This window comes from Ceratotherium simum, chromosome 19 (genome assembly GCF_057802395.1).
Source record: "Ceratotherium simum simum isolate JZ-2026a chromosome 19, ASM5780239v1, whole genome shotgun sequence".
NCBI lineage: Eukaryota > Metazoa > Chordata > Mammalia > Perissodactyla > Rhinocerotidae > Ceratotherium > Ceratotherium simum.
In genome coordinates, this window is record NC_141918.1 from 33564585 (window position 1) to 33590290 (window position 25706).

At 40.3% G+C, this 25706-nt stretch overlaps 1 protein-coding gene and 1 long non-coding RNA gene across 4 annotated transcripts in view; one reads left to right on the forward strand and one right to left on the reverse strand.

Moving 5' to 3' along the window:
- Positions 1-8455, reverse strand: part of REV3L (REV3 like, DNA directed polymerase zeta catalytic subunit) — a 175678-nt gene extending 167223 nt beyond the window's left edge. For 2 of the 3 annotated variants that reach the window (XM_004422219.3, XM_087444009.1), the window contains exons 1-2: positions 8288-8455; positions 7416-7907 (exon numbers count right to left, since the gene is read on the reverse strand). In XM_004422219.3, coding sequence (XP_004422276.1) covers positions 7416-7554 — 139 coding nt within the window. In that variant the 5' untranslated portion in view covers positions 7555-7907; positions 8288-8455. Of the gene's footprint in view, positions 1-7415; positions 7908-8287 lie in introns of those variants that run through there. The other variant, XM_087444011.1, reaches the window with a different exon arrangement.
- The window catches only part of LOC147914524 (uncharacterized), a 60739-nt gene continuing 43050 nt past the window's right edge, over positions 8018-25706 (forward strand). Inside the window, exon 1 of the long non-coding RNA XR_015555251.1 lies at positions 8018-8354. This is a non-coding gene — a long non-coding RNA (uncharacterized LOC147914524). The remainder of the gene's footprint in view (positions 8355-25706) is intronic.

Consider the following 25706-nt stretch of genomic DNA (forward strand, 5'->3'; position numbering starts at 1 on the left):
ACTGGACCCCGCAAGGCAACATCCCTGCTACCCTGTCCTCTCATCATCAGTGGGCTGCACCTTGCACTGGGTGACATGCTCCATAGGCACCTGGAATACTACAAACTCCAAAAGCAGCTCTGTGATCCCTTCTCCACAAGAGGCAGCTACACACTCTGTAGCTGGCTAAAGTGCATTCCAAGTAGTAAATTTAGCACCTGCTTTAATGCACTTAAAATATCAAAAGGAGCAGTAACTGCTAGTTGTTGCTCATCATGCTATCTGCTTACAGGAACCACACAGCCTTGCTTCAGACCCCACTCCACTAGAGCCACCCTCCAGTGAGCCACATAACGTCAACTGGAGGCTCTGAATTAGAAGACTCTAGCAAAACCTAAAATTAAACAGTACTGCAGTAATCATTTGACAACTGTTTACAACTACTACGGCCTTTTATTTTTGTTCTTCCTTACCAATTCCTGCAAGCATAATGTAACTTTAAAAAATCAGCTTTGAATAGGTATTGCATGCATATGGTAAAAGAAATATTCAAAAATTACCAAACAGTATATTAAAAAAATTTAGTCTCCCACCTTTGTCCTCTAAGCCACCAGTTCCCCTCACTGGAGGGAACTATTGTTATCAAACTCTCATGTATCCTTCCAGATATAAATACACATATTTTAAACCACACAAATGGCAGCATACTATACATGGAGTTTTGCATCTTGCTTTTTTTCCTCTTAATATATCTTAGATATGCATCATAGCAGTACACATAGTGTTGCCTCATTATTTTTAAGGGCTGCCTAATATTCCACTAAATAGATTATACCATATTTACTTAACCACTCACCTACTAGTTTATGTTTAGGTTGTTTCCAATCTTTTACAATGACAAATAATACTGCCACAGATATTCTTACATGTTCATTTGACATCTATATAAAATCTTTTAGAGGATAAAAATCCTTGAATGAAATTGCTAGATCAAAATATATTTGCATTTTTAATTTTGAAAATAATTTCCAAATTGCTTTCCATAGACAATGAACACTTTATAGTCCCACCAGCAATGTATGAGAATGCCCGTTTCCCCTTTCTCTCATCTTCCCCAAGTTATACTATGTAATCAATCTTTCCTAATTTGATAGGTGATAAATGGTTTGTTGTAGCTTTAATTTACATCTTCATTACAAATAAAATTGTCCATCTTTGCATATGAATTCTCTTTGTTCATTTTTTCTACTGGATTATTTTCTAGGAGCTCTTTGTATATTAAGAGGAAATTAGTCCTTTGAGAAAAATGTACAAATAAGATTTACTAGTCTGTTTCTCTTTTATGATTTTTTCCTCCATACAGAATTTTATTTTTATATTGTAAAATTCAGCAATCTGACTTCAGTTGTTTCATGTTTTGAAAGGCCTTCGCCACTCCTAGATTTATATTAAAAATAATTATCCTATTTGTTTGTTTGTTTTCACATTTAAATCTTTGACTCATCTGGAAGCCAACTTTTTATTTTTCCAGATGACTAAGTGGCTATCTCAATACTGTTTACTAAATAATAATTCTTTTCCCTACTGATAGGTAGAGGTAGCATCCATTATCATATACTAAGTTCTTATATATATATGAGCCAGTTTCTGGCCTCTGCTCTATTTCATTGCTGTCATGTGCCAAAATCATGCTACTTTTCAAAACATTTTAAAATCAGTTTACATATAAATGGGTATGATAAAACCAGAAATTACTGGCTTGTTTCAATATAAAAATCATTTTGCAGTTCCTAAATTGAATTTATATAATCAAGTTCAATACTATTATCATGTAATCATGCATTTTGGTTGATATTTATTTTGGAGCCCAATATGAACCTCAAGTCTTTTTTACTCTATTTCTGAACCATATCTAGAAAGCCAATTTTTCCTTAATTTTATACACAGTTTTTTTTTTTTAATTATAAAATCAACACATGTTCTCTGTAGAAAATCCGAAAAACACAAAACACAGCTCCCAGAGATCACCAACGTTTATACTTTGGTGTACCTTTTCTGCATTTTTAATAAATGACCATTTTGTAAACTGATTTTTTTCACATACTATATTGACAGCATTTACCCATATTATTTTATATTCTTCTAAAACATGATTTTAATGACATAAATTCCACTATACGAATATGCCCAATTTATGTAACCACTTCCCAATTATTGGAGATTTGGGGTCGTTCTCTGCGATGACTATCATCTATTGAATAATTCTCGCAACAAATGCTTGAGTTTCAAGCACTGTGGTAAGACCTGACTGTATAATGGTAAGCAAAAATGACTACATTACCAGCATTTATGGAGGTTATCGGGAAAAACAGACGTTAATCTCCAACATATATAAAATTACAACTAGAGCAAGTGTTATGAAGGAGAGTTTATGGAGCTTTGAGAGTCTATGATAGGGAAGGCTTCCCTGAGGAAAGATAAATCGGAGTTGAGGTGAAGGAAAAGGAAAAACATTCTAGGCAGAGGGAACAGCAGGTACAAAGGCCTCACTGTGGGAGGGAGCATGGCAAGAATAAGGGACTGAAATAAGGCCAATGTGGCTGGAACACAAAGAGCAAGGCAAGAAGAACGTGGCTCAAGCCACGACTGGATAGAAAGGTAGGGGCCAGACTATGCAAGACCTTCTAAGACATGAAGATGCCACCACATAAGACATGTAGCTTTGTCCTTATCCTAAATGCAATGGAAAGCTACTGAAGCATATCAAGTGGTAGAGTGATATAATCAGGTTTGCATTTTGAAAAGATCCCTCTGATTACACCGTAGAAAAGAGATTAGAAGGGAACAGAGTGGACTGGGGTAGGCCAAGATTAGGAGGCTATTGTAAACGTATCCAAAAAGGCCAATAGTTTAGACTAAGGTGGTAATGGATAATGAAAAGAAGTAGATGGATTCAAAAGATAATCAGATTTTGCTAAAAGATTTACATTCACAGATTAAAATCCTTTAAAACTAGAATTATTGGGTCAAAAAAGAACATTTCAAGGATTCTGATATGCATTGCCAAGGTGCCCTGCCAAGGGCAGTTTTCTCTTCATTTGTGAATTACCTTGTATCTGTTCCTCTATCAGAATTTTTAAATTTTAAAATTCCTTTAAAATGATTTAATCCATACTTCCTTCATGAAGCCTTCCCTGACTCACTCCCCTGTTTGCCTGCTAGGTGGTCGCTGAACATGTCCTTCTTTGAGTCCTCACTTGGTCTTATACACATTTCTATTATACTCCAATCAAACTATGTTTGACTTAGGCTTACATGTCTATCATCTCTGCTACACTGTGAGCTTCTGGAGGGTGAAAGTTGTTTATAACGACGGCACCTAAAAAATATCTCAATATACACAGTATGTTCTCATAAAGTGTTCACTGAATGAACTGCATCACAAATTACCAGATTCCTCCATGTCCACAGATTTTAAGAGGGCTACTGCTTAAGCCTCTGATTTACTGATTGTGATTTTAAATCAAATACAATACAGAGAACTAATAAAATTTGCTACTCAGGGCTTCAAATACCTACTAAATAAAGTGACTAATCTTGTTTGTGGTAAATCATTAAATCTCAGTAGTGCTCCTCAAAAATCTTTCTAATAATTATATCAACTGGTATTATGTGATCCTAAAATATTTTTAAATGGTTTAGCAAAAAAAAGGCTATGAACACTTTTATTAGAGAAATTATTTATAATCTGAGTTGTTGATAAACGCTATAGTTTTCAAAATCGTACTCATCTCAAACTTATTTAATAATCCACCAATTTATTTTAAAAAGCGAGGTTATTAAGCAACCACATAAATTTATATCGCATTTTAGAATTATCAATCTTTTACGTTCAAAAACTTGACTATGTTTAACAGTTAGCATCTAGAACACTCTACTAAAATTTTCACTAGCTGGAGGAAGACTTAGAGGGGGGATTGGCAGAGTTCCTTACAGTAATCTTAAAGACAAGCAGCTCCCTCTATAGTCTGTTTGGCCTACGTTGTCTAATTCCTTGCTTTGTGAACATCTCACTCACACTCTTCTATTCACTCCTACTCTGCATCTCAGCAGGGAAGCTTTTTGAAAGGATAATTCTGTTTAACCTGGTGCTGAGAAAACTGAGAGCTGTCTAAGCTCAACATGAAGTGAGTTACATCAAGCAACTAAGCAAGAGCTGGGATCTGGAAACTGGACTGCTTCCCAGGTCCACCGGAGTCAGGTCCTCATAATGAAGCCCTGGGATTTTGTTTGAAGTGAATCCCCAGAGTCACACCCATATTCAAATCTAAGTGAAAAAACACTGTCTCGTACTTGAGTTATTTATAACTTTGCTTCCCTCCATTAGAACAAGTTACCAAAATGTTGTTATATTGCTCAATACATTGTTATGTCAAAACAATGTTCAAGACATTTTAAGAATAAGTGAAAGAAAAGCAGAAGAATCTTTTGTTTTTTTAAATAGTTCTATCACTCACATGAAGAAAATTTAAGTGATTGTCTCAGAAATCAATATCCTCAGTCAGCAAGGGATTAAATCAGTCAGGATTTACCATCCAAATTTGAATATGCCACTTTTTTCATACCTTTTCAAATTTCACCAACTTAAGATATGAGAGCTTTTAAACCTAAGACAATTTATCTCTTAAATTACTCAAGATATGCCCCTAAAACATAGGACAATCAGAAGTCAAATGGACTGTTTTCTAAAGCAGAAAAATACTTGAACTAGTAAAAATGTAATAAACTTATTAGTTCAGAATAATATAAATCTGATATGGCCACTTTATTTGGGAGAAAATTGCTGCTGCTGCTATTTTTCAGGACCACATTCGTAAAGCAAACTCAGTTTAAAAACATCTTTTCTGCAAACCAAGGTAAAAAACTAAGGACTTCCAAAATTAAACTTATAGTATTTTATGTAACATAGGTTCATCATGTGTAACAATTTTTCATTAACTTATTTTACTAATTAGTAACTATATAAACATAGTTTGTACTTTCAAACAATAAATCTGTCTTCATTAAAAATTCTAGCATTCAAACTTCTACTAAGCCGAATTGACCTCTCTTTTAATTATTTTCAAGTTTTATGTTACTGGGTGGACTGGACTGGTTTTCTTTGAGGAGAGAATTCAGAAGCAGATAATTGGAGAGTTTCTGTTTACATTTAATTAATACTAATTTTACTGAGAGTTTCTGAGGTACTAAAAATGCTGACTTGATTTCTGAAAGCTGTAAACTCTAAATGTATGCCAGTGACTTCAAAGTTTTTCACCTGTTGAGGAAACACAAAAATTTTTATGTTTGAAACTGAACTATATTTATAGCAAACAATTTGATAATCCTTAACAACTTGAAGTTCGGGTTTCTCTGTATCAAGTTTTACATCTTTCAATGTATATACAAAAAGTCTTACTTGTATATTCATTTACAATATACATTTCAAGGTATATAAAAAAACAGTTTGGGTTTGCGCTTTTTTTTTTTTTTTAAGGGGGGGCTGGTAATCTATTTTAAGATGTCCAAGAGGGAAGAAATAAATGTTTCTAATCATAGAATAGTTCAAGTCTCTTTTTTTAAACTGAGAAACACAAAAGTATATCATATTCTTTATTTTTTTAAGAATATTTTCTCTGATAACACAATTACTGCTAGCTCACAATGAAATTCATTTATTTCCACAAACAAAACTTTCCTATGAAACAGAGCTTGAAAATCACTCAGCAATACATATTTAATGACTTGTGTACAGAAAAAAAAACTATGTGTAGAAAAGTAACCCAAACCATACAAACTGTAATACTCAGAAATGCCACAGTACATACTATGAGCATGTCACTTTATAATCTGGAAATCCAGCTGAACAGAGCTATATCAACGTCACTATCTTTTTCCTTCTCTGCAGCTGAAGTGAGAACAAACAGTATATTACACTGAAATTCCAATTAAAACAAAGACAGCATCACTATATTTAAAAGGGCAGAAAAATCTATCCTTCAGAACACTTGACTGCCTCTATTTTCCAGCTTCCAAAGTTTCAAGTGCTACACGTTCAACGAATTGTTAACAGCATTCAAATACCCCACCTTACAAGGTCCATATCATCAAAATCTTTTTCACTATTTTAAAAAGGAATACTCTACCAAATCTCACTAACATCACTGAAGTTTTTAACAAAGAGAATTCACATTAAAAGATAACTGCTTGGAATGAGTGCTTGTCTTTGGGAAAGTAATGCTATTATCTCGGTAGTCCACATAAATTGACTAGTAGTAAGATGAATGATGATTAGGGAGAGGAGCATCAAGTGGGAAATGCTATCTAAAATCCCATAGGGCAATACACAGCTAGAGGCAACAGCATCCCTTTCTAGGAGGCAGCTCCATTATTTCATGTAGGCAGTTCATAGCACGTAGAAACGAAAAACAACCAAAAACACCTCGTAAATTTGCCCACTATCCATTTATATTATCATAAATCCCCAAAAGCTTTTGAGAAGGTAGCTTGTCACTGCCGTCTCCCCACCTGGCTCATTCTTCAAAACAGTTTGTTTTAAATATATTTGTATATAAAAACGCAACCCTACAACCCAGCATAGGGTTATCTTTTAATGTTTGTGTTGCTGAGTTGAGCTCAGCGCAAGCAATTCACGCTAAGTGGGATGTTTTACGTTGGGCAACATAAACACGCATTTCCTACTTCCATGGACGCACATTTCCCTGAAAGCACTGCACCGGAGGATGCTGCCCTGTCCCCAGACTCTGAGGCTTTAACTCTAAGGAGTCACGACCTGCGCTCACAGCAGAACCACATGGTCACTTCACTGAGAACGATTATCTGGCCCCAGGCGCCGCTCTTCAGCCCACTGCCTCTCCGGAAGGGGCAGAGGAGAGCGCTGCTGGGAGGCGAAGAGGAGCGATTGACAACAGAGCTGACACTTCCCCTCCCCTCTCCAAGCCATTTCCAGAAAGAGGCACTTGGGAAACGCAGGGGATGTCCGCGGTCCCACCGGCGACCGACCTCAGAGCGGGGCCCGGCGAACCCGTCCCCGCAAGACATGGCGCGGCCACCTGGCCCATCCTCCGGGGCCAGAGCGGTGCTCGCGAAGCTCGCTCCCCCTGCCCCGCAACCCGGCAGTGCAGATCCAGATCCCGGCCGCCGCACACAGTGTAAACACTCGGCACCCGCCGCCTCCCCGCCCGGGGGGCGCAGCTCTCGCGCGGACCCCCGTTTCCGCGCTTCTTGTCACGCACGGGAGGAAAGGCGAGGAGGGCGGAGGGCAGGAAGACGCGGCAGCCAGCCGCCGAGAGGGCCGGCGCCGGCGGCGTGGGCGCCTGTGCGCGGCGGGGAGGGCAGCCCCGGCGCCCCGCCGGTTCCCGCCCGCGCCCGCTTACCTGCCGGGGTCGCTCCGAAGACTCGCACCACCGGCACCTTCTTGACAGGGGCCTGGGTGACGGGGGATTGGCAGATATCCAGCCCCTGCAGCGGGCTGGCCATGTAGTAGTCGGCAGTCACTATCCGCACTGAAAACATGTTCGCCGCCGCCGCCACCGCCTCCTCTTCACTAGCGACCTGGCAGCGGCAGCAGCGGCGGCGGCGGCTCCTTCCGCAGCGGCAGCCCCACGGCAACGGCGGCGGCGGTGCCCCCTCCCCTGCTCGGCGCGTCCCCCTCCCCTCACACACAGACACCGCGAGCGGCGGCGGGCGGGGCGGGCCTGGCACGGCTGCCGCCGCCTCCTCAGGAGCAGCCGGCGAGGGACAGCAGGAGAGAAGCCGTCGCGCTGTCGTCGGTGCTGGTGCTGCCGCCACCGCCGGGAATCACACGGGCTCCTCGGTCCCAGGCTGCAGCTCTTGTTGCCATGATGATGATGTCACGGACGCAACCACTGGGGGAGGGGAGACCGGGGTTGTGAGTGGCGAAGGGAGGGCTGTGAGTAGTTGGGGGAGGGGACGCGGCGGGAAAGGGAGGGAGCGGGGCGCGCGCCCGAGCGGGACACCCCGGTGGGGGCCGAGAAGGTGTTTTCTCCCCCGCCCCCGGGCACGTAGCGGGGTAGGAGGCTGGGGGAAAGCTGGGCCGGCGCCCGGCGCGGGGGATCGATGACTCGGCCGGTGGGCACGGCCACCTGGGTCAGGGGCAGCGGAGGGGGCGGCGGAGCGCCGATGACATGGATGGGCTCGGAGGGGCTTGCAGGTGGGGGGTAACCCATGTTCACGGCCGTTTTGGCGGCTAAGCGGGATTGGCCGGAGCTACGGTACTCGCGCTCACCTCGCCGACCGCCATTTCACATCCTGCACAGGAGGCGGGGGCAGCCGCGGAGACGGCTTTTTACAAGGTAAGAAAACCCGCCTGCGGGAGGAGGGAGGCGAGGCGCAGATCTCGTGCCTCGGCGGCCTCGCGGGAGGGCGGGCGGCGGAACGGGCGGGGCCAGGCGGACGCAGCTGGCCCTTCTCAGGTAACGCCGCGGCTCCGCGCGTGGCCCGAGGGCGGCGCGAGGGGCGGGGGCGCGCGAGCGCGATCTTCGGCCTATAAAAGGGTCGCCCCGGCGCTCCCTCCCGCCTGTGCGGCGCGAGCCGCCGCGCCCCCTCTTCGTGTGTGCTGCTGCAGTGTCTGCGTACGGCCACTTAATGAGATTTATTCACGCTCGGCTCTGCTCAGCCTTGCCAGGATTTGGCAGATCCAGTGCACAGGGATTTCCCACCGCGGTGTTTTTCTCCCGCCCCTTTCCTTCCCTCGCCCTAGCGTATCCTTTCTTGGTTTCCTTTTCGGGCCCGCAGGCTGCGTCTCGGGCGCGCGCGCGGACATGTAAGGACTTGTCAGCTCCCGGTGACCTCTCTCCTCCCCGCCCTACCCCGGTGGAATGTAGGATTAAGAGCCTTTCAGAGAAATTTTCGGCCAAAGAAAAAGGCCCGTGAGAGTCGCCGCGGTAGATGTGGACTCCCGGTGTTATTCATTAACAGGTTGTGCGAGGTTTTGCTACCCGAAGGCATAAAAGGAAAAGGGGGAGGGGACCGTAGACAAAACAACTTGATCCAAAAAGAGCAGGGGGAGTAGGGGTACAGTTAATGAAATCGCAAAAAGAAGGGTAGTAACATGCAACTGTGTTGGCCATTATGTTGGAACCTATGGGTTTTTGTCTGACTTGGTCACTAATATTGGGCGTGACCTTGGACAAATAATTTGTTTTGGGGGGCTTCAGTTTCCTCATCCGTGAAACGAGAGAGTTTCACTTAAAAATCCATGAGTTTTTCCCAACAAAAAGATTTAAGCAGTAGGAGGCAGAAACCATAATTTCAAGTTCGAAATATGCCACTGAATTAGGACTTTTGACAATCATCTCAATCTACCCAAATTAGAGCTCATTCTTTCACGCTTATATATTATACAGGTGTGTTTTAATGGTTATTAGGTTGCCACATATATGAAGAGGTGTGAGAGATCCTCATTTGGAACCGTTGTGGTTCTTCAAATAGGAAAATCAAAAGGCTCAAAGGGACAAATCACTGGTAAGAAGCGGTCTAGAAATTCCATAGCATATAATGCTAATAAGAATTTATGCTCCAAGGGATTTGAGACTGATTACCACAGTAAATGAGCCTGCAGTTCTCAACTCAGAGCATGATTATAAACATAGGTGGCAAGATTTCTACTAATATACATGGAATTACCTAATAATATTTTTAAGATGCAAAATCTCTTAAATTGATTAAGTTTCAGAAGGCTGTGGAAGGGGTTTAAAAATAGGACTACCATGCTAAAATGCATTTTCTGGTAATTAAATATTTTGTACAAGCTGAAGGTCAGATGCACAATACTAGTGATTCTCATAGTATTTAATATTTTGAGATTAAATATATAATATATATTATAATTATATAAATATAATTAATATTTTGAAATTTATTATTTTGGGGGGAATGGGGCCTGGAAATTTGTATTACTGGGAACCCCACCCACCACTCTCATGATTGTTAAGTAATATAAAATTGAGAATGCCTGTATTATGCTATAATCAAGCACATCCGTAATATTTAAATTATACCATTCCTAACTAGAAAAAGATAAAAGCATCAAATTCACAGATCTGTTTCTAGAAAAGGGTTTCTTTCCTCCTACCCCTTGAACAACATCATTTACTTTAAGAAAATGCAGTTGCAACCACAATTCAAATCCTTCTATAACTCCAAGGAAAGAATGCTTACTCTTGAAGAAAAGCATTTGCAGCGTGAAATTAGAATATTGTGTCCATTGCACATAATTGAATTTAAGTTCATGCTCAAATTAAAAACCTGACAATTCCCCCCTACCTAATCACTATCAAATGTGTTTTATAAATATATTCTCCCGAGCTAAGAAAGAACTCTGGAATGTTGAGTCAGAGAATGAAAAATTTAAACCATCATTTGCTATCTAAATGAGTTTGGACAGCTCACTTTATTTTTTTGGAATTTGTTTCCTCATCTATGAAATGGATAGTAATTCCTGTTTTAACCACTCAGGGATGTTATAAGGCTCAAATGAGATAATGTCTGTGAAGTATAATAAACTGTTGACATCCAGAAGTTTAACTCGTCTAAAAACAGTAAAATCATTGGGAATTGTCTTACCTACGTACAATATGAGAAATGCCAAAATTAAGCTCTATACTTAATATCCTTAAAGCATCTCTTTTTTTGTTATTGTTGAGTGGGTTTTATTTGCCAGGTGATTTGAGATATAGTGAGAAACAAAACAGATGTGGCCCCTACCCTTATGGAGCTTATAGTGTAGCATCATAGAAATGTATTTTAGTCATATCAATCCACATTTTATCATCTCTTCTAGTTCACTGACCTAGACTCATCATGTCGTGTGTTTAGTAAAAGCCTGCCCGGCCTACTGTGCCAATAATGTTCAATGTGTGTTAGCATCTTCTTGTTAGAACAGAAGGCAATGGCTACCATAATTTTTTGGCAGATATTATAAAATGGCTTACACAACACTCATCCAGTTTTCTTGTGGCTTGCTTTTCCGTACTTCAGAAGCTAGAAAATCAAAAACTACAGTTTCTAGACTCCCTTGCAACTAGAGTACTGGCATGAGATGAGTGGTGTGCCAGTAAATGTTTAACAATGGCTGGGGGAAGGGAAAGACCCTGATTTGTAGCATTGGCCAGTTTTCGTGGTGTGAATATTCTTAAGCTACCAGAGTTACTTCAATGAACGTGGCGTTAGTTGGTGAAGATACTAACAATCATGAGCTTGCTTTAGCATATCACTACATATGACCTAATTTCCAGCAATCAGATGCACCCATTCAAGACATAAATGTGAAAGTGAGCAACACAATGGCTCAGCTGCACTCAGGGTGATGGTATTTTCTGGCAAACATCATGGTGGAGGTGTCTGGTTCTTCTGGGCAGCTGGGGAGGAGTTCTGGCATCCATTTTTAGAGTCATAGGTGCTGACTGGCAGGTGGTGCTGGGGTGGGTTTCTGCTAGAATAGCCTTGTGATGCAGGCTATTCTTGTGTTCTTCCTGGTTTGGTTTTTCCTGGATGTTTCTAGCTATGTATTATCCAAGCCTGGTTCTCTGGTCCTCTCAGAGATCTGTGAGCTAAATGCTATCCTTTAATCTCTTTCTGCTTAAACTAGCTCAGTCACTCCCAGCAACATAATTTGTGGGGCTCAGAGCAAAATGAATACGGTAGGCCCCCTGGGTCAAAAAGCAAGGAAAAAGTGCCACTATATATATTTAAATATAAAGCTTTTTCTTTCCTCTGTTATCTCTCCCTCGACTTGTCATGATGTTTTTTATTTGCTTTTTAATATCATTCTAAGTAAAGAAAAATTAGAATTTTAAATTATTAGAATGAATTTTACCATTCATCTTTACATTGTGCAATGCCATTTATAAATGCAAATATAAGAGCATTTAACTCATATATAGAATCACCAAAATTACACAATTCGTATTTCATAGTTTGTACATGCATATGTATTTCGTGCTTATCAGAACAATGTAAATGCTGCTCAAAACCAACTCAACTTTTTATTTCCCTTCTTGATATGAAGCACATCCTACCAACCTGAGTAAGGAAGGACTGAAAGGAAAGGGAACTGTGGGCTGCCCTACCTTTCCCCTTCCTTCTATGTCATCATTTTCAGAGTAAATGGTATTACAGGGAAGTAACACACACAAGTAAGAAAGGATATGATGGGGTTCTTTGGTCACATCTATTTCTTAGGATGCCATTGCCTTCTTTTTGCCCCTGAAGCAAGTTCTGGGTCAGATGGAAAGCATAGCCTCTTGGAACTGTCAGCGCCTCCACTAAATCAGTCATAGATGTAACATGCTTGCCTTGACTCACTCTGTGACTCCCTGAGTTCCTTCACCTCATAGGTCCACCAGAATCTTGTGCTTATGAGGCATTGTGAAGACTGTATGCAAATAGGGTGGCAAGGAAGAAAGGACACACACGTTACCTCCTCTGCTTGCATGTATGATTCATTGTACCACTGGACTTCATTTATAAAACAGACATTCAAACATAAAAGTATTAAGATTTTCAAAGTAGTGACTGCAGAGCATTAAACCAGGCACTGAGCCCTGTTTGCACAGTCTGCATGCCCGTGAAGTTGACCCTGAGCTCAGTGTTTCTCAAGGGGGCTTCTCCTGGTATTTTGGGTGAAACAGTTCTTCATTGTGCAGGATATTTAACATCTCTGGCCCCTGGGCACTACATGCCACTGTGACAAAAATGCCCCCAAAGAGGAGTTACTGCTCTCCGCTGAACTCCTAGAGTGGACTCCACTCTCTGCAGCTAGAAACCATAATCATTACAGATCCAAGAAAGGTCATGTGCAGTTTTTGCTAGGGATTCTCAAGCAGAGCAAAATACAGAGTTGAGTTTAAAAGATTTCAAAATTCTCACACCCGGGAGAGCAGAATTATGGTGACTTTTTTTCCCATTGTCAGAAAAATAATACTACCTATATTGGTGATGAAACAAATATTTGAGGTGAAAGTTTAAAGGTGATCAGTGGGCTTTATGTGTCACATGCATATAAATAGTTGACTCCAGATACATGGCAATTTCTGGTAATTAAGAAAAAGCAGAGAACCACAGAAAAGCAAAGAGAACCATCTTACTTTCATTATCTTCATCAACTGGCTGAAGGAGGAGAAAAAGCCCCCCGGAAAAACTAAGCAAGTTGCCATAAGAAGCTGTGGTACTCTTAATATATTAGATTTTGAGCTTAGTTTCATTGTATTATCTCTTTTTAAGTTTTAGTTCTTGATTTAAGAATATTAACATCATAGCATAATAGAGCTGAAATAAGATATCCAGATCATTTTGTTTCCTTTATCCCTACACTATTAGCCATGTAGAGATTAAAAGCGCTAGTTTTATAGGCCTGGCCTTGCCTTTGCTAACTCTGAACCTCAGTTTTCTACTCTCTAAAATGGGGATAATAATATAACTAGGCTCTAAGTCATTTCACCAAAAACCAATTCATTAAAAAGTAATTTTACCAAAAAATACACTTGTTAAATTCAAGATGAATATTCCCTAAAACAAGTATTTGGTAAATATCACTGATACTTTGGCAAATTAGCTTTTAGCAAATTGGAGTGTTTTCCATCCCTGTTAGGCATGTTATAAGGATTAAATGAGGTATTGCAAAAAAAAAAAAAAAAGTGCTTAGCAAAATCCTCCATAAATCTTAGCTATAGTCCTTCTAACATTCTGACTTCAAGTCTTGCTCATTCTCTCTCCTGAATATTCCCCATTCATGTCCATATACTCATCGTCCTTCTGTAGGCTTTCACTGCCTTTAGATGGACTATTGCAATAGCCACTTAATTGGTCTCTTGGCTCTTCCCCTCCAAACTTATTTTCCACACTACTGGAAGGGTGATCTGTCTACCACATAAATTTTAAATTATCTTCTACAATATAATATCTCATTTCACTGTCTTTTCCATTTATCCTCTAGCAGCACTGGAGTACTTGTGGTTCCTTAAATATACCTTAAATATTCTTTCATCAAGTCTCTATGCCTTTGCCTTTCTAACTTGAGTATTTTCCTCCTCCTTGTCTCCAGTCAAAATTTTTATTCATCTTTCAAATTTTAGATGAAATGCTATCCCACTTGTAAAGATTTCCCTAAGCAGATTTAGGTGTTCTTTCTGGGCTTCCACTGCTTTTTGTACATGCTTCTGTTATAACTCTTAGATTGTTGTAGTTTGTTTGCTGGTAATCTCCTTGAAGGAGGGGACCATGTCTTTTCATCTTTTACGTACTAGCTTCAAGTATAGTGCCTAGAATATATCTTTAACATTTACTGAATTAAAAAATTAAAAGTTCTAGTTACAGGGCCTGCCTGGTGGCATAGTGGTTAAATTCGCACGCTCCACTTTGGTGGCCCAGGATTCGCAGGTTTGGATCCTGGGCGCGGACCTATGCAACACTTGTCAAGCCACATATAAAGTAGAGGAAGATGGGCACAGATGTTAGCCCGGAGCCAGTCTTCCTTAGCAAAAAGAGGAGAATTGGCAACAGATGTTAGCTCAGGGCTAATCTTCCTCACCAACGGAAAAAAAAAAAAAAAAAAAGGTCTATTTACAACCGTTTCTATTGCCTTCCCACTACACCTCCATTTTACAGATCAGGAAGCTGAGGCACAAAGAAATGAAGCTATTTATTTAGTGAGAACCCATGCCTTCTAACTCCAGATCTATTGCTTTTACTCCTATACTGTAGAGAATCTTCTGAGTAGCATCTATATACTAGTCATTTCCATTGTAGGAAACAGCCTGTCTTGTCAGTGTCTTTCCATTCATCTCTAATCTAGGGAATAGGCAGAAGGGCATAGTGATTTGACAAGATTCATATTTTCTTTGTTATTCAATTATTTGTTTGCTTTTGTTTGTTTTCTAGTAAATTCAGTGGAATTCAAGGTAAATTATTCTTTGTGTCATTCCTTTCCTTCATCTTTATAGAACTCAGTTTTGTCAACTACCGTGGGATTGAATGTCGGATGCATTTAGCGTAGTGGTCCTCAACCAGGGCAACTTTGCCCGCCTGCCCGGAAGACATTTGGTAATATATCTGGAGACGTTTTTGATGATCACATCTGAAGGAGTGCTACTGGTATCTAGTAGGTAAGAGTCCAGGGATGCAGCTGAATGTGTGACAATGCACAGGACAGCCCCCACAACAGAAAGAATTATCTGGTCCCAAGTGTCACTAGTGCCGGGATTGAAAAACCCTGATCTAGTCTAAAGGAAATTTTTACCAGCCCTTCATCCAGTGTCTTGCCTCTATGAAACGATGATGGAAAAGAAAATCATTCTCTCCCAGAAGGGATTTCAAAGCCCTAAATAAGTATGGCAAACCCTGGAGGCAATTGCTGTCAACTCTACCCACTCTCAAAAAACTTTATGCAGGTTTCTCCAATTTTCATAGCACCTGCCTGGGTATAAGATAGGCACATAAATATATATTGCCTGAATGAGTAATAAAATATTTTTGACTAAAAGAATGAGGTTTTATTTCTCTCTTTGTTAAACTAAAGAGAAGTCAAGTTAATCGTTGTGGTGAGAGCTGAATTTCTCTCTGTTCTTATCTTTTTAACCAATTAATCTACTCAGTTACAGAGAGAAGCAAAACTTTTTAAAAACAACTTTCAACTCGCTCACTTTTATAAATTAGCAGTAACAGTTTTAAGGGAGAGACCAATGAGCCTATAAATTAAAGATGATGTTTGAGGAACAAAAACCAAAAGAAGCTTTCAGAATAAAGTAACATTAGAACTGATGCTTGAGCTCTCCAGGACCCTCATTTAAATTACGTAAACAGAATTGATATTGGAGCGTTTCTGATGGATTATGCCTAGGCAGGAAGAGACCAAACACGCATAGAGTAAGGTTAAATTAAGTTCCCAATTTAAATAATCAAGATACAAAATCTCAGAAGCAACATGTCTATATAGAGCAGCATATCTCAGAGTAGTTTTCCCTGGCCCCCAAGTCCCTCCTGCACTTTTATATGCATAGCTTAAATCACATTCCAGGAAAACTTCCACTAATAATCTTTGTTATTGACAGTGAACTCTCCTGGGTTTTAATCCTCATTTTACATCCTCATTCCAGGGGCCAGGAAAGACTATTTATTCTCAGATGTGTAGATACAGATCAACCCTTATATTTCCTTATTTTCAAATAAAATGTATTTTTTCAATCTTAGAAGTTTTAAATGTATAGCATAGAAAATATGGAAAACTGTAAAGAAAATATGGGACACTCAGTCCCACCCAGAGGCAGTCATGATTAACATTTTAGTCCATTTTTTTCTAGAAAATTTTTCTATAAATATATTACATAGTAGAAATAATGTCCTGGTTTTTTTACTTTACATCATAGCAGAAGCATTTCCTATGCAAATTAAAATTCTTCATATACATTGTTTTAATGGATGCAGAATATGCTGTGCTGTGGACATGTGATAGTTTACCATTTTCCCACTGTTGGCCAACAACAGAATGTTTCAATTTTTACATTATTATAACTACCCCACTGAGCATTTGGTGCATTTTGGATCCTACCCTTAACTTTTCAAGGAACTTACTTTAAATTTCATTATTTGACAAGAACATCAGTTCCTGGTACATACCATGTTCCTTCTCTCCAAAGATGAGAGATTTGTGTGTGATATTCTTTCTGCCTGGTTTTCTCTTCCTCTCTCCACCTCTTTTTGTCCACTTAGTTCACACTTTAGATTTCCAGTCAAAGGTCACTTCCTCAGGGAAGCCTTCCCAAACTCTATTTGATTATTGTTCTGTTACATACTCTTTTTTTTTTTTTTTCCTGAGGAAGATTCACCCTGAGCTAACATCTGTGCCAGTCTTCCTCTTATCTTGTTTGTATGTGGGTCGCCACCACAGCATGGGCGCTGATGAGTGTTGTAGGTCTGTGCCTGGGAACCGAACCCAGGCCACTGAAGCGGAGTGCACTGAACTTAACCACTAGGCCACGAGGCTGGCCCCTGTTACATATTCTAATTGTACTGTGTTCATTTCTTGCATAGCACTTACCTCTGGTTGTAATAATCCATTCATTTGTTTATTATTTGATTAATTTCTGTTTCCCCCCTTGGACTAGAATACTACAATCATTACCTGGATAAGCAATGATTATAATGCTGTTATAAACACTGGCCGATTAATATGATCTCATTTGTATCACTGATAAGATGGGTTAAAGCTTGAGACTGAAATACAGTTAGGCATCATGCTAGGTACTGGGAATACAGAAGTGAGAATGACAGGCATGATTTCAGCCTTCGGGTGCTTATAGTCTAGTGCAGGGTTTGGCAAACTCTTCTTGTAAAGTGACAGATAATAAATATTTCGGGCTTTTCAGGCCATATAGTCTCTCTCACAACTACTCAACTTTGCTGTTGAAACGCAAAAGCAATCATCAACAATACATAAACAAAAAAGTGTCTGGGTTGCAATAAAACTTTATTTAAAAAACAGGCTGGGGGGGCCCAGCCCAGTGGCATAGTGGTTAAGTTTGTGCGCTCTGCCTCAGCAGCCCGGAGTTCGCAGGTTCGGATCCCAGGCGTGGACCTACGCACCGCTTATCAAGCCATGCTGTGGCAGTGTCTCATATAAAGTAGAGGAAGATGGGCACGGATGTCAGCACAGGGCCAATCTTCCTCGGCAAAAAAGAGGAGGATTGGCAACAGATGTTAGCTCAGGGCTAATCTTCCTCAAAAAACAAAAAAAAAAAACCAGGCAAGGGGACTGAATTTGACCCATGGGCTATTGTTTAATGACCCCTGGTCTAGGGGACAAGACAGCCATTAAACAGATCGTTTGAGATGATGAATGCTTCAAAAGAAAACGACAGGGTGCAATAAAATCACATGGCAGAGCTGTCTAACCTATTCTAGGGAGAGGAATAAAGACTTCCTTGAGGAACATGACTTTAAACTAAGATTTAAGGAAGAAAAGGAGTTATCTGGATAAAAGTAGGGGCAACAACCTCAGTGAAGACCTAAAGCATGGGAAGAGCAAGAATAGAAATTCATTTGTAAGCTTAGTGATTGATAGGAAGGCAGAGATGAAATTACATAAGGATGGAGTATAGAGTGAAAGGACAGACTCGGTACTGAAAATTTTTGAGAACCTAATACATCTCTAGAGGAAGAGATGCCAGCAGGAAAGACTGAGAAGGAACAATAAATGAGGCAGAGCAGTAGCAGGAAGTTTAAGACCTTACAGACACACTAGCCACCTCTTCCATTTGAATGTATAGGATATGTAGGTTGGGAATATTAGTTTAAAGGCTATGGGAACCTCAGAGAACTCATATGATTTCTGAAGGGTAAGATATATATATATATATATATATATATATATATATATATATATAGAAGGAAGAATAGAGCTGAGGGCTAGGCAAGGGGTGAGGGGGAGGGAGTGGTAGGGTAGAGAATGAACAGGTAGTGAGGAATCAGAAGTAACAGATAGGCACACACTGCTGGTATATAGTAGGTGCTCAATAATTTTTTGATAAATGAATGGAAGGATAACAATATAAGATCAAAGAATCCAAGAGGGAAAAGTTTTCAATAACACGTTGGTCAGTACTTTTGCATGCTTAAAAGAGCTATTGCTCAAGGTTAGTTTCCTTGCCTATCTGGGAAAGGATGCAAGTAAGGACTCAGCCACTCGTGGTGCCCTACCACAGGATAAGCCTGACCTCCAATTCCTACCTCTAGGAAAATCTGATTTGGCTCTTTTCTTCCCTGAAGATTTCAGTGAGTAGGAATGGGGACCTTCCGGTGTCAGTACATGCTCAAAATAAAAATACTATAAAATTAGAATAGGAGCAAGATTTTTCCATAGATTACAATGACACCAGCTCAACTGTTATCCCTTCTCTTGATCATATATATTAAACATGTATTTTATTACTTAATTATAAACTTGTTTTAACTTTTTTGTGTGTGTGTGTGAGGAAGATCAGCCCTGAGCTAACATCTGCTAATCCTCTTTTTTTCGCCTCAGTATGGCTTGACAAGCGGTGCGTTGGTGCACGCCGGGGATCCGAACCGGCGAACCCCGGGCCGCCGCAGCGGAGTGCGCGCACTTAACCGCTTGCGCCACCGGGCCGGCCCTTTGTTTTAACTTTTTATTAACTTCTTGTTGATACCTATAAAGTTTTATATTAGATGCTGTGGGTGATTCAAAACCTGTGAAACATGGCTCTGGGCTCAAGTATTATGTAATTGACCAATAAGTTGTAAGCTTCTTGGCATTAGGAATCATATTTGACATTTCTTTTTTTCTTTGCATAATATCAGGCATATGGTTGGTACTGCAGAAATAATTTTCCCCTGCCCTCTGCATTACACCATCTGGTGACCAATGGTGTCTATCTAGCCACTTCTGTATGACTTGGACAAAACATGCCGCTTTCTGACGCAGACGATATGCTGAAGGCATCAGTAACAGTAATTTCAGCTTGTTGAAGGTGGAGGTTCTTTGTGTAAAGGTCAGCCTGTCAGTAAATAGCATGCCACCCTGGTCTTTCAAGATTATAAGAAATCTTTGTATATGTGTGTTTTTACAATAAAAAAAAAAAAAAAAGAGTAGTGGGAAATTGTACCCAGTGGTCTCACCAGATGTTTTCAAATCAGAACTGGGGCAATTGAATTGTAATTTATTTTTAAAACATTTATTTTCACAAATTTATGAGAGCAAGGAGCTGAGATTTTTCTTGTCTGAATTAGTAGGTAATTCATTCTCCATACGACTTCAGCAGAGAAGACATAGCCTTAGGATGAAAATGTGAAGCACAAGTTCTTGCCAAGTATGAAAAGTGGAGCAAAGATTAGTCTTAAGAATGAAGGGAAACATTACTCATTTTTCTTAAGCTGCTGCTTGCTTCTGCATTAGTATGAACTGTTTTGGACTGAAAGCTCATAGATAAGGGGCAAGGGTCCCCTTTCTGGAATATCCAGTCCTCTGTACTAAACATATCCAAAGTCTTTCAAGAATTAATTTATTAAAGGCTGTGACACATGGCTTATAGTCTTCCTCTTACCTTAACTCCTGCTCTCACCCTGAGTGAATTCATTACCCAAGTAGACAGTCCACCTAGCATCAGCCTCGAAGTTTCTTGACATGCTCGTCTCTAGTGAACTTCAGCCACCCACTTCTGTTGCCACACCTTGGATCTTGTCATACCCCCAATCTGTTTTACCTCTAACTTCATAAATGCAAACCTCACATTCTCTGGCCAGAACTTTCCTCCTGGCTCTCTCACTCAGTTACTCCAGTATAACCATTCTCAGTTCCCTGACATCTCATTTCCACTGCTCTTCCCACTCTACTTCAGCCTCGCACCCTTCTCAGATTTCTCTGACTTGGACCTCCAGTCCACAGACTTCTCTTTTTTCTCCCTCTCAGCCTTCTCCTGCCTTTGCTTCCTTTGATCTCCTGCTGCATTCTGTGTTAAATTGCTTTACCACTGTCTTGTCAGGAACCACGAATCTCCTTTGCCCTGTCGCCCTGCTATCATTCACCTGGCAAAACACCAGCTCTAACTGGGTGCCTGTGCCCAGATTGCTGAGTGCACCCAGATAGAAAAAATAACACTGCTGTGTAGACTGGCATTTAACACTAAATTCAGGACCACAAACTTCAGCTAGATTACTCTCTATCCATACTGTTGGGAAGGGAAGGTTATCCTTGTAATGTATTAGTCTCTGTCATCTGAACCTCATACTCCACATGCCAAGGTATAGTGTTATAAATTCTCCTCTGTATACCCAAAATTAATAATAGCCTGAATCATTGCAATTATCATTACCCTCTCTCTGACTCTCTAATTAGCTTTTGTGCTTACTTTCTTGTTTTACTTTATAGTTTTGGGTCTAGATCATCCAATAAGGTAAATTTTTATTTATTTACATTTTTTGTGAGGAAGATCAGCCCTGAGCTAACATCGGTGCCAATCCTCCTTTTTGCTGAGGAAGACTGGCCCTGAGCTAACATCTGTGCCCATCTTCCTCCACTTTATGTGGGACGCCGCCATAGCATCGCTTGACAAGCGGTGCGTCAGTGCGCGCCTGGGATCCGAACCCCGGGCCGCCAGCAGTGGAGCGCGCACACTTAACCACTGTGCTAAGGGGCCGGCCCCTCTAATATTTTTTAAATCAATATTTGATCAGTCAGTTTGGGGCCGGCCCCATGGCGGAGCGGTTAAGTGTGCGCGCTCCGCTGCTGGCGGCCCGGGTTAGGATCCAGGCACACACCGACAGACCGCTTGTCAGTCCACGCTGTGGCGGTGTCCCATATAAAGTGGAGGAAGATGGGCGCAGATGTTAGCCCAGGGCCAGTCTTCCTCAGCAAAAAGGAGGATTGGCATGGATGTTAGCTCAGGGCTGGTCTTCCTCACAAAAAAAAAAAAAAAAAAAAATTTGATCAGTCAAAAAGAACATGTCTAGGGGCCAGCCCGGTGGCATAGTGATTAAGTTTGCGCGCTCCACTTTGGCGGCCCAGGGTTCACTGGTTCGGATCCTGGGCACGGACCTACGCCCCACTCATCAAGCCAGGCTGAGGTGGCGTCCCACATAGAGCAACTGGAAGGATGTACAACTGTGACATACGACTATCTACTGGGGCTTTGGGGAAAAAAAAGGGAAAAAGGAGGAAGACTGGCAACAGATGTTAGCTCAGGGCCAATCTTCCTCAAAAAAGAAAAGAATATATCTCAAACATTATGGAATGAAATGATAACTGAAGGAAAATCACTCCTAGGAATAGTGAACCTTTTTAGAGAAGCTCTTGTGAATCTAAGTAGTCTCTAGTTGTTGTAACTCAGGGCCAGGGGCTTTAGGCTCAGCTCCCTTGAGTCATTTCAGTCTTGCCTTTCCCATCTTCCCCCTCCCATCATTTCTGATCCCACAAATTTTCTAAAAACACGTCCTTTTTTCCTAGAGTGGCAGGGAAAGCAGTGCTACTTGGGTGAGGAACAGTGGTGGGTTCTGTTTGTATGTATAGGGCATTTATTGAATGGCAGTGTAGGGTACTGGTTAGGAGTTTAGGCTTTACGGCCCAGTTTCCTACTTACCTGCTCTGTGACTTTGGGCAAATTACTTTCTGTGCCTCAGTTTTCCCCTCTGTAATATACAGATGATAATTCTAGTACCTACCTCACAGTGTTGTTGTGAGGATTGAATTACATATATTAAATGAGTTAATATCTTAGAACTTGTAAGCACTCAGTAACTGTAAGCTATTATTCATAATTTAGAGGCAGCTTCTCTATTTCCTAAAATACATTTATTCATTAACAAGAAGAGAGTAATGATGAAAGCTAGGAGCTGTTAAATTTCCATTGATTGGATATGAAAAGTAGACTTTTAGAATTGCAAAAGACCCAAGAAATTATTTAGACCCTTGGTTCTTAACCAGTAATATACATCAAGAATCACTTACGAAGTGTTGTAAAGCTACAGTTACCCACGCCCTCTATTCTCACATCCACCCAGTCACAATGCCCACAGGCAATTCCAATGAAGTCTTCCTTGCAAGAATCACTGAAATAATTCAAGTCTTTAGATTTTATGATAAGGAAATTGAGACTTAGAATAAATGACTGGCCTAAGATTCCAAAGAATAAAGGGGATCCAGGTCACCTAGTTCCTTCGTAAGTGATCTTCCTATTCTTCTATATTGCTTGCCAAATATATTAATTTTTTGTGGTGAGGAAGATTAGCGCTAAGCTAACATCCATTGCCAATCCTCTTTTTGCTGAGGAAGATTGGCCCTGGGCTAACATCTGTGCCCATCTTCCTCTACTTTACACGTGGGTTGCCTGCCACATCATGGCTTGATAAGAGGTACATAGGTCCGCGCCGGGAGCCGAACCTGCGAACCCCGGGCTGCTGAAGCAGAGCAGGCGAATTTAACCACTACGCCAGCTGGGCTGGCCCCCAAATATATTAATTTTTAAAGAAACTAATATGGGAGTTTATTCTTCTCTCAGTAATATCAGGAAGAATGATATAGCCTTTAAAAGTGTACTTTATTCAGCATTTAATTTAATTCAAAATAACAAAATTTATTTTACGATTCATGCAGAGGACTATTGCACATTTATAATAAGATTTAAAGTGAATTTTGCTGTGCTTTTCATGTGGACGTTAGTCTTTCCCACAGTGCTCGTGCTAATTAGTACAAGGAAACACTGTGTGTGGCAGAGTCGCTTAACCCAACGTCACAGACTGACAGGCAAACAAATGCTTTATAGGGCAAAATAGCTGTAGGAATTAAACTCTTTAGCACTCTCAATAATAAAGTATGTATTTCTTATAATTAGGATTTTTCATTTTACGTTTTTAAGTTTTTTAAAAAAAAAACCTTTGTAAAATATTCTTGGAATTTTCCAGCCTATGAACAGTTACTGTAGAAAAATCAGCGGTTATTAGGTACAGTGTTCTTATTGTAGCTTTACTGATTGGTAGATTAAAAGTCTAAAAAATAAGGCAAAAAAAATTTCTGAGTTTTTGTATGGTATTAAGTACTATGATATTATATCTTTTAAAATATGTTTTTCTTTATCCATAATATAGAGGAATCAAAAAAATACATTAGATCTTGGATGTGAAGTTGCACAAATGTGTGAAACAAATTAAGGTGACAGGGAGGAGCAAGAAAATGCTCAAACTAAATCTCTCTCTCAAAGCAGGTCTATTTATATTTCACTATATTTGCTATTATAAATTTATTTCCATGTATGTGTTTCTTTGCTAGAAATTATAAAGGGCTGCCAACCCAACTTCTGACTCTTAGGCAACTCCATTTTACCAATAAACCACTCATTTCTATTTGGTAAACACTATACACAAGCTCTTAAAGAAGTCCACCATCCCAGATCCCCATCAACCTATTATTAAACCACTCTTGCTTATACTTTGCCTGATTCCATACCCTTCACTGTACACTTCTTCTCAGGTTTGGCCTTGAGATCTTTTTACTTGATGCTTGTGTTTGGCTTCCTGGCATTTGACTCTATGCTCAACCTGATTATCTTTGGTTTAGACTCACCTTCCAGTTCTAAGCTGCCAAGATTTAAACCCCTTGATTCCAGCACAGCCACTGGCTGCTACCTCAATAGGACCAGCCCCAAAAACTAGCTCCATATTATAAGCATCCGTTTATTCATCTGTTCAACAGATTTTACTCATCACTACTATGTGTAAGGCACTAGAGTAGTTTCTGGGGAATACAGAAGATTAATTAGTAACAGAAAGCTCCTTAAAGCTCTTAAAATCTGGTAGGACAAATAATACAAGTATATAATAATTTGAGATAGTATATGTTGAACTTTTATGAAGTATGTATACAAACAAGACATTAATTCATGAAAGCTGCAAATAGAAAGATCCTTAATCAGGAAATTAAGGGGTATGGGGTACAAGGGGACATGACCAATAATAACCTGAGATGGTGGGTCATGGATTAAAAAAGATTGAGAACACTGACAGGTGTTAACTAGACTTTGAAGGTAGGGTAGGATAGACACCATGGGAGAAAGACATTCCAAAAAGTGGAACCAAACCAAAAAGAGCAGAAAAAGTAAGTTATATGAAAGAAAGCTTATTCATATAGATTGGTGGACAGTATAAATAAGGGGTAGAAGAAAGCCTAGAAAAATTTGTTATGGAACGTTTTGGAAAGTTATGGAAGCCTTTGAATACTGAGGAGTTTAGAGTTGGCAAGCACGTATTGGAGAGTCAGAAGGTTTTGAGCAGGAAATAATAATTGGCTTGATTTAGCAGTGATATACAGGAAGGATTTGGCAGTGAGGAAATAGGAAGGCAAGACTGCAAACCAGGAAATCACCTTAGGAGACTAATAGGTACAGTAAACTAAGGAAGGGAGGGCCTGGAGATGAAGACTTGATTCATTTGATTAAGTGCCAGTTACGAGCTAGTTGCGGTGATACAATGAGGACAAGGTCCTTGTCGTGAGGGAATTTTCAGCCTAGTGAGACATTGATCTCTTAAAGGCTCCTATCAGGATGTCTGTGCAAAATTTTGGCACCACTTCTGACCTTTGCCCAGTTATTAAGGAATTAGGTCCTCATTTAATAATGGGATGTATTCCTTACTTTCTAAAACTACTTTTCCATTTTATGAGTCTGCTAAGGCAAAGGTATCCCACCACTTGTACATAAAGAAAAGCAATTTATTACTTAAAACAAGATAAGACAGGAACACTACACCAGACAAGGCAAAGAAGAAAATGACATGTTTTGAAGAGATAACTGAAGATGATATGGAGAATGAATTGGAGATTAGATTAGGGGCAAGAAAACCAGTTAAGAGGTTATAGTAATCCACCTGCTTGATCATGAGAGTCAGTGTGAAAGAAGAGGAGGCCTTGATAGCTACTTCCACCATAATCCTTTCTATCACTGCCCTGGTACAACTAAGGGATGGTTAGGGGACTCTCGTTTGGAGTTAAATCTTGAACAGGGGGACCCAAGAACACAAGAAACACTGTTTACTTCTTCAGGCTTAGAAGTAATGTCCCTACTGTCAAGTAGTCTCTTTTCTAATTTGGAGCATGGTTTGCCAGCCTTCACATTGATTCTGTGAGCTCCCTGATAAATTCTTGTTTT